The sequence below is a fragment of the Gavialis gangeticus genome, unplaced genomic scaffold, assembly GCF_001723915.1.
Source record: "Gavialis gangeticus isolate Ggan-Ray unplaced genomic scaffold, GavGan_comp1, whole genome shotgun sequence".
NCBI lineage: Eukaryota > Metazoa > Chordata > Crocodylia > Gavialidae > Gavialis > Gavialis gangeticus.
The window spans coordinates 46,181,100-46,188,990 of NW_017729033.1; the positions used below are offsets into that span (position 1 = coordinate 46,181,100).

Genomic DNA, 7,891 nt, shown 5'->3' on the forward strand with positions numbered 1-7,891 from the left:
CCCCCCAGAAATCTCACTGTACGGCAACTCCACCACTGTTGGTTTCTCAGCTGGCTGCTCCTCTTGACCAGCTCTTGGTGCACTGCCCTTCTTTCCACCATGATGTGCACTCACTTGCCAGATATGCCAGATTCAGAACGGAACACCTTCTCATGGAAATGCCTTTTATTGAGAACCGAGTGTTCTATGCCTTGATTATAAAGTACGTGCTGCTTTTTGATCGTACAGGAAATGAATTCAGTTCATCAGTGCATATCTGCTACCAGTACAAATCTCATCAAGCTTTTTTTTTTCCTTAGAAGAACATCCATCAGGGAGGCTTTTTATTAGCATAAATCTTAGAAATACTTTTCTGTATCAGTAATATCTTTAATGTGTGTTTTCTAATCTGCTGAAACATAGCAATATGTAAACAACATGTAAGTAACATCCTCACAAAGTGCAGTTTACAATCCCCCAACCATGTTCGTTTCCAGAATGCCAAATAGTCATTGCATAGCAGCATTACTAGCACAGCAAACTTGAACCATGTCCCCAGGCAATATCAAATAGAATTTTAAATACAAAAAGTCTTGTTCTTTTTTGCTAGGGAATATTGCTTCCTTCTGGTTTCTGAAGATGGGCTATGTCCTTCCAATCGCACAGAGTGGTAGGTAGGCAGTGTCATTCTGCTAAATAGTTGCAAATGTGCATCTTCCTGGGTTCCGCCTTAGCCTTCAGTAATGTGCATCTTCCTTGCTGTTTTATTGCATGAATTTGGAGGGTCTGTTATGTTAGTGACTGCCTTACTCTTCTGCAAGCACTCCTAGGTCAAGCTCAGCAGGATCACTATATTACTGCCTTCCTTACAATATTTGAATTGTGCTGTTAATTTTAAACCTTGTCGCATCACCACTTCCCTGTTCAGTCTACCTAGTTAACGAGAGTAGCAATCAGCCAGATGCCCATAATCTCTCTCTGGCTCACTGAGGTTCTATCAATTCTGCTTCCAAAGCATATGGGCGGAAAGGTAGAAAAAGGACTTAGCCTCCTGAGTCTCCTAATACTGATCGGAGAGTGACATCACACAATCATTAAGTAAAAAAACCCCAACCTTTGCCACCATGGAAAGTGAACAGTATCTGCTTGTTCTGCTTGACATCTTTCTCACTTTACAGGTTTAGTTTCTCTGACCTCCAAACCTTCAAGCAACTGGCCAATATCTAGCAAATTTGAGAGTTATGAGGGGGTGGGAATGAAGGAGCTTATTTGTTTTTATTTAATATGAATTTTTTGTGTTAATTTTGGCCCAGCAGCCAAAGTTTTTCCAATTCATAAAATTCATACATATCTAAGAAAGATTACAAGATGCGTGCAGCAAGCCACACAAATAGTCAGTCAGTGAACCTTCAGCTAGATGTATAGGTCCAGGCACCCAAAATTGCCATACATGTAAACAACAAGTTGAATGATATTTAAAATAAAAAAACAACAACAACAAAACAACTGCCCAAAGTACAAACTCTTTTTCTAGAAGTAACTAACTGGCTTAGGCTGATGCATTCACATTGGACATACAATTAAACCAAAGGTTCACAATGCTCAAAATTGAAAGCAGATAAAACATGAACAAGACTTCCTGTTGATTGGCATACATCATTCTATTTAAAACCACAACAGCATGCAGGGGATGCAAAACCACTGTCTTATAGGAGAAACATTCCTGATGCAGCCCATTGGTGCCACCAGGAATGCATGTTCAAGCCGTGCCCTTTCCTCAGAATTAGGTGTGCAGGACATCCCTGATAAGGTGATGGTTGCTATTTGGTGGCATCTTGTAGGCAGCTTAAAGCATCCTGAAAGTCCGAATTTCCAGCTCCCAGGCCTCAGGTAGGCCATCTTATGCTCTCGCAGCTGTTGTGTAGAACACAGCATGCAGTTATATTTTAAAGCAGCTGTTTCTTGGTTGCCTGAAGCCATTTTGTTAGTGTCAGCCGTCTACTTTTCAGTCTTTCAGCAACTCCGTTGTCATTGTGAAGCTGTTTCAAGCCAGGAATTCTTTTCTGTAATGCAAAAGTCCAGTATAAGGCTTCATCAGCTGTGGTAGAAGAATGTATCAGAGGCTCCAAAAATGAGAGAGATTTCTGACAAATCATCTTTTTATCATCAAGGAAAATGGTTCTTGATCTTGAGATTGTGAATTTTCTTGTATCCACCTTCACTGATGTTAGTGAAACTGCCACAGTGACTGACTATCACTTAAAACACAACAGAGAATATCATTACTGAGGAACTTAGAAGCTGGGCCTGGAGAGTAAATAACAGGAATGTGTTCTGGATGGAAAACTCAGAGCTGTCAAATACTTCCTGAGGACCTTGTAAGACTTTCAGTATGCATTAGCAGGGTCACAAGGCCTTCTGTGGGGCACCCCTAGGCCCCACATTTCTCCCCATTGTCCCACTGCTCATTTCAAGGAGCAAAGATTTGTCTGGGGACAGCTCCTTGTCCCTGCAAGCTCCATTTCACTTCCTTTTTACCAGGCCTTGCAGCTACCCCACAGCTTTAGCAGAGAAATCTTTGTCAGTTCCAGGGCGTCTTTTTGGGTTGTGGAAAGATTGGTGTCTGTTCCCCTGCATAGAAGGGGCTTGCCTAGAAACCATTCTCTCTGAGACCATACTTTATCATAGGCAATTAGTAAGGCAACAGAACAGCAAAAGTATTTATATAGAAGAAAAGAATTGTATATTGTCACAGGCACTAAGGTACCTGCTCCTTTAAGGGCAGAAACTGTCAGGGTCCTGGGCATATATAAACCTCAGGGCTGGGACTAGTGTTCTCTGGCAGCAACCAAGCGGGAAGGAGCTTTCATAGAGGGGGCTACTTGGAGATGCTTGACTGCCTGTTCTGATTATGGTAGGATTAAGGGGGTATAGGAGCTCACAAGTGTTGGTGGGGAGGATGCCCATTAAATTGAGAGAGAAGCTTGCCACCTTAGAAGGGATAGAGTGTGGACCCTATGTTATTCCTGTGTTGTAGCCCAGGGTCTTGTGCTTTTTGTTGTTAGCTAAACCGGTGGACTGGACTGAGATGATTGGGGAGGAGGAGGCCTCATTGGGGCACACTACAGTGTGGAGACCCCAGTGCCAGGGGGAAAAGTGATGGGGGGGGGTGAGCAGACCCCAGCGCCAGGGGGCGCAGTGACTGAGGCCAGATTAAACTGGAGCCTCAACACAAGAAGACAACATCTACATACCATCTGTGAGGCATGGGGCATAATAAAAGGGTGGTTTTGGAGTTGTGCATCTAGCCCATAAGGCTTGGGCATGTTGTAAGGCACCTCCTGACTATGGGACCGAATAAAGGGGTCCAACGACCCACAGGGTTTATAAGAATTTCTCAGGACTGTGACTAAGCAACAACTTGAGGGCAGCCTCCTAATTCATCATTTATACCAGCAAGGTGTGACAGGCAAAATTAGTAGGTGCCCATAGGGCGGAGCTGGCATGGTCATGGTGCCCTAGGGATATCTTGGCCATCGCTGGGGAGGCCGAATTGTGACATATGAAAAGTTGACCAGATAGTTTGAGGAAAGAGTATGGAAAAAACTAAACAGATAACATTTCTCATCCTCATTCCTGACTACAGCAGAGTCCTTCAGAGAGTCCTGTCAGAATTCCCAGACATCAGCCTTCCTGGCAGGTCTGTCAGCCCTGACCCCTGAGGACTAGGAGTCCTCCAAAGTATGGGAAAATCCCTAGACCACCACTACCTGACAGATACCTCTTAAATACCTTAAAGTCAACATTCCCTGCCCCAGCATTGTTTTATTTCCTGGTGAGTCTACAAATCCTCCAGAAACTTGGTTCCTGCCCAAGGCTTCTAGCATTTCCCTAGCTAATTATCCATGTCCCTGAAATGTATTTGTTATTTTGGGGATGATGTTTCTTATTACAGGCAGATGATACCCACAATATTTTGTGTGCCTGTCCCAACCATAGCTCTTTCTGCCATGTGTTTCAGAGCGGCTATTATTTTTGTCCTTATAAAACAATTGGCCAGTGATATGATGTTGACAATAGAGATGACCAAGACAGTGGTGATGATTATAATGCTGAGTGAAAGGACTGGGAAATCAGGAAGGGGAGCTGGGAAGGAGGTAGGGGGAGGGAGGATGGAAGGTATTGCGGAGGCAGGCCTTTGCATGATTCTGATGGCTGAAAGTGATAACAGGCATATGGACACATGGGCATGTGGGAGCATGGTATGGTCATTGTAACAGGGATGAGAATGATATAACAGTAAAGGTGAGTGCTGGACTGTCAAGTTAATCATAGTGGTCACAAGGCAGGTCTGTAGAGATATAGGTAGGGGTGTATGTGTGTGTGAATTTATGACATATTTTTCAGGTAAAAAAACTTGTACTCTCCAAGTAGGTACTTAAAAGTGCTGTTTAAGCAGGTACTCTCTAAGTGCTGCTTAGAAGTGTGTTTATGGAATACCTGTGCCAAAACTTGCAGCAGTTTCAAAACAGGTAAACTACATCAATTCTGGGTGAACTGAGTCTCTGGGTATTATATGCAAATTGCTAGAGCTATGTTTATTTCAAGGTTGGTGGTTTCAAATGTGTTCCTCACTTGTATGTGCTCAGGGAGAGCAGGGAATGACAGTAAGGAGGAGGGAAGGGACTGGGTAGAGGCTGAGCACAGGACGATTGCCTGTACCCATGTCTACTAGGAGGGAAGAGGTCGAATGAGTATCCCCAGAGGATCAAGGGCCCTGAGAGAGGGAATCTCGGGAGCTCTGCCGGCATGAGCCAGACGTTCAGTTAAGTTACCATTGGCCGTGGGTGGGGCAAGTTTAGTTCTCCCGAAGAGGGGAAGCCGACCCAGAGATAAGGGGCGGACCCCTGAAGATTGACGGCCAGTAAGGCCCGTTCTTTCCAAGGCAGGAGACCTCCGCAGAGCAGTGTCTACCCAGGCTGAGAATGTGGTAAGGGTGGGGTAAAGGGGAGATTTGGAGCCCCACAAAGACACCCCAAAGACGAGACACCCCCCCCTCGGGTCGCCAACAGGCAACTGCCTCCTCAACAACAACATCAAAGACGTGGCAGGAGAGAAGGGACAGTGCCCGGACCATCTAGGCAGCACCAAGACTGGGTCTCACCCTGATGTTGCTGGGGGGCAAGGTACCCACAAAGAGGGCGCCAAGACCCTACAACACCTACCAGTGACTGGGGGGCAGAGGGGTTATCTGACCCCCCAGATTTATCCTCCCTGTTGTAGCAGTGGGAGGGGGACAAATTCAAGATAAAACCTCCAATAATTAGATTCTATATCTGGAAACTTATATCAAATTTATAAGTTTTTCATATATAATATCTAATTACAGAGGGATAGCTTATACTTAGGGTTGTCTTATATTTGAGTAAATATGGTAATTTGGATAGGGCTTGGCTCTAGCTTTTAAGTTCAAGATGGTATGAGCTAGGCTTAGTTTGAGGCCTATTTCATCCTGTGACAGGAGGCTTGGTGTTCCTCCCACTTTAAGAGCAGACAGGCTATGGCTGCAGCAGCCTGCAGGTGTGGTCTGAGCTGATTGCAGACATCTGTCTCAGAAGGAGGGCTGAGCTTATGGAGGATATAAGCCCAGGCACCTGGGAAGCCGTGGAGCAGCCTCCTTTAAATAATAACAATTGTCATCAAGCATGGTGGGCAACAGAAGGGGTGATTGACCACAGAGAGTAAGGGCTGCAGAGACTCCAGGGGATTCATGGCTGCCCCTGGAGGCAGTACCTGTTAGGGCTGTATGAAATTTCGGCAGCTGTTTCATTTTGGAGGTGTTGGGCCGTTTTGGCACTTGAGACACCGAATCCAAATCAAAATGGAAGGCTCTGAAACAGCTCTGAAACAAATCAGAAGGCTCCGAAACGTTCCAGAAGTGTTTTGGAGAATTTCAGATTTTTGGAGGTGGGTTTGCAGGGAACTAAAAACTAAGAAGTGGGGGGAGAAGGAAGGAGTGCTCTGATATTGACATCTAGCTCCTGATTCGATTCCCCAGCTCTCTGATCGCTTCATCCAGCTCTGTGATCAGTTTCTCAGGTCTTCCTGGGGGATATGGGCCCCCAATCTGCGCACGGGGTTTCAGCAGGCTGCTGCTGCAGGCAGGGGTTAGTGGCAGCTGCTTGGTGCAGTCCATGCCAGGAAGACTGTGGTGCTGCCACTGGCCCCAGCCTGCAGTGGCAGCCTGCTGAAACCTGGCCTGTGCCTCCCTGGGAAGAGCTGGGGGAATTAAACCGGTGGCTGAGGAATCATATCAGGTGCTGGGCAATCCCTACCGTATGACCTGGCTCTGCAGGGAGCAGAAATCTGCACTGAGGTCTCCTCGCTGCTGCCCGCCCTGTGCAGCCCTGTATCTCTGCTCCCTGTGGAACCAAGTCACACGGCAGGGATCAGAAGGCTTGCTCCCTGCTCTGTGGTGCTTCTCTGCCCCACAACCCAGTGTGATGGGGATCAGAGATCTGCGTGAGGGTCTCTTCGTCTCCACAGAGGACAGCAGCTTTCCTCCTCCAGACAAGTCACCCCTGGCTCTTTCCTGCTCCCCACTGGGGCCCTGCAGCCCCCAGCCCCAAGCCCCTCCCAGCTGAGCAGTAGGGCTGTGCGAAGCTTCCCTTGCAGCCCGTTTGAAACAGATTCAAAGGAGATTCAGCTGAAATGAAACAGGGCAGTGATCTGAAACACCAAAACTAATCACTGTCCTTCGAAACAGCCAAATCCGAAACTGAATCAAAATGCACCCATTTCACACAGCGCTAGTACTTGTTACACATCCTTAAGACTGGTGGGTTGTACTGGTTTAATTTACGGTGCCTGGAGTTAAACTTATAAGCTCAGACCAGCCCTGGTAGAAGGCTGCACTTGCTCCTAACAGTCTGTTTAGCAGGACAAGGGCCTGTTCTAACTTCTTTTTTTCTGTTTGGAAGTTATACTTTCATGAAATTGCCATTGAAGATATTATACCTTAAGCTGTTCCATTTCCAAAGGTGAAATCTCATTTTTTCCTTCGTATTTTCAGTGCTTGTGAGTCTCCTTATTCATTTTTTTCCTTTTTATTGTATCCGAGTTCACAATTAATGCGCTAAATGTAATACAGGGTCTCTCATTACCATTTAAATTCAGAGCTATGGCTGAGATTTTATTTGCCTTAAATCTATAAAATATATGGAAAGGATTCTTGAAACAGTTACAATTGCCTTCTCTTGTGGATCTGTTTCTGTGTGTGTACTACTAAGCATGTTTTGTACTAACAATTATAAATGCTTATTTGCCTCTTTGCTTTTGTTCTTCTTTGTTAGGTTAGTCTACACAAGCCAGAAATTAAACTTGAATCACTAAAAGAAGATATTAAGCAATTTCTGAAAGAATCAGGTTTGTTTTAATTGTTTTTTTATTGAGAAATAAATTCTTTGAGAAATAAATAGAGATGCAATATTCTATAATTCTAGAATATGACAATTCAGTGCTTGACAATCTTAGACTTGTCTTCTTTCTATTAAGTTATTTTAATTAAATGCACAAAAACAAAATAGGACATTTTGTTTTAATTTTAAATTCAGCTGTTTCATTAATTCAATCAGAAGGTGGCCAAGAGTGAAGTCATGCATACATAAACTTAAATCATAGTTTCATAGTTTCTAGGGTTGGAAGGGACCTGAGCAGACCATCTAGTCCGACCCCCTGCCATGGCAGGAAAGAGTACTGGGGTCAAACGACCCCAGTAAGGTGGTCATCCAACCTCCTCTTAAAAACCCCCAGGGTGGGAGCCTGCACCACCTCACTTGGAAGCTGGTTCCAGACCCTAGCCGCCCTGACCGTGAAGTAGCGCCTCCTGATGTCCAACTTAAACCTTCCCTCC

At 45.2% G+C, this 7,891-nt stretch overlaps 1 protein-coding gene across 1 annotated transcript in view; it reads left to right on the forward strand.

Moving 5' to 3' along the window:
• TBC1D19 (TBC1 domain family member 19) overlaps positions 1-7,891 on the forward strand; it is a 181,569-nt gene that overhangs the window by 18,935 nt on the left and 154,743 nt on the right. Inside the window, exon 2 of the mRNA XM_019526444.1 lies at positions 7,332-7,404. Within this exon, the coding sequence (XP_019381989.1) occupies positions 7,332-7,404 (73 nt within the window). The remainder of the gene's footprint in view (positions 1-7,331; positions 7,405-7,891) is intronic.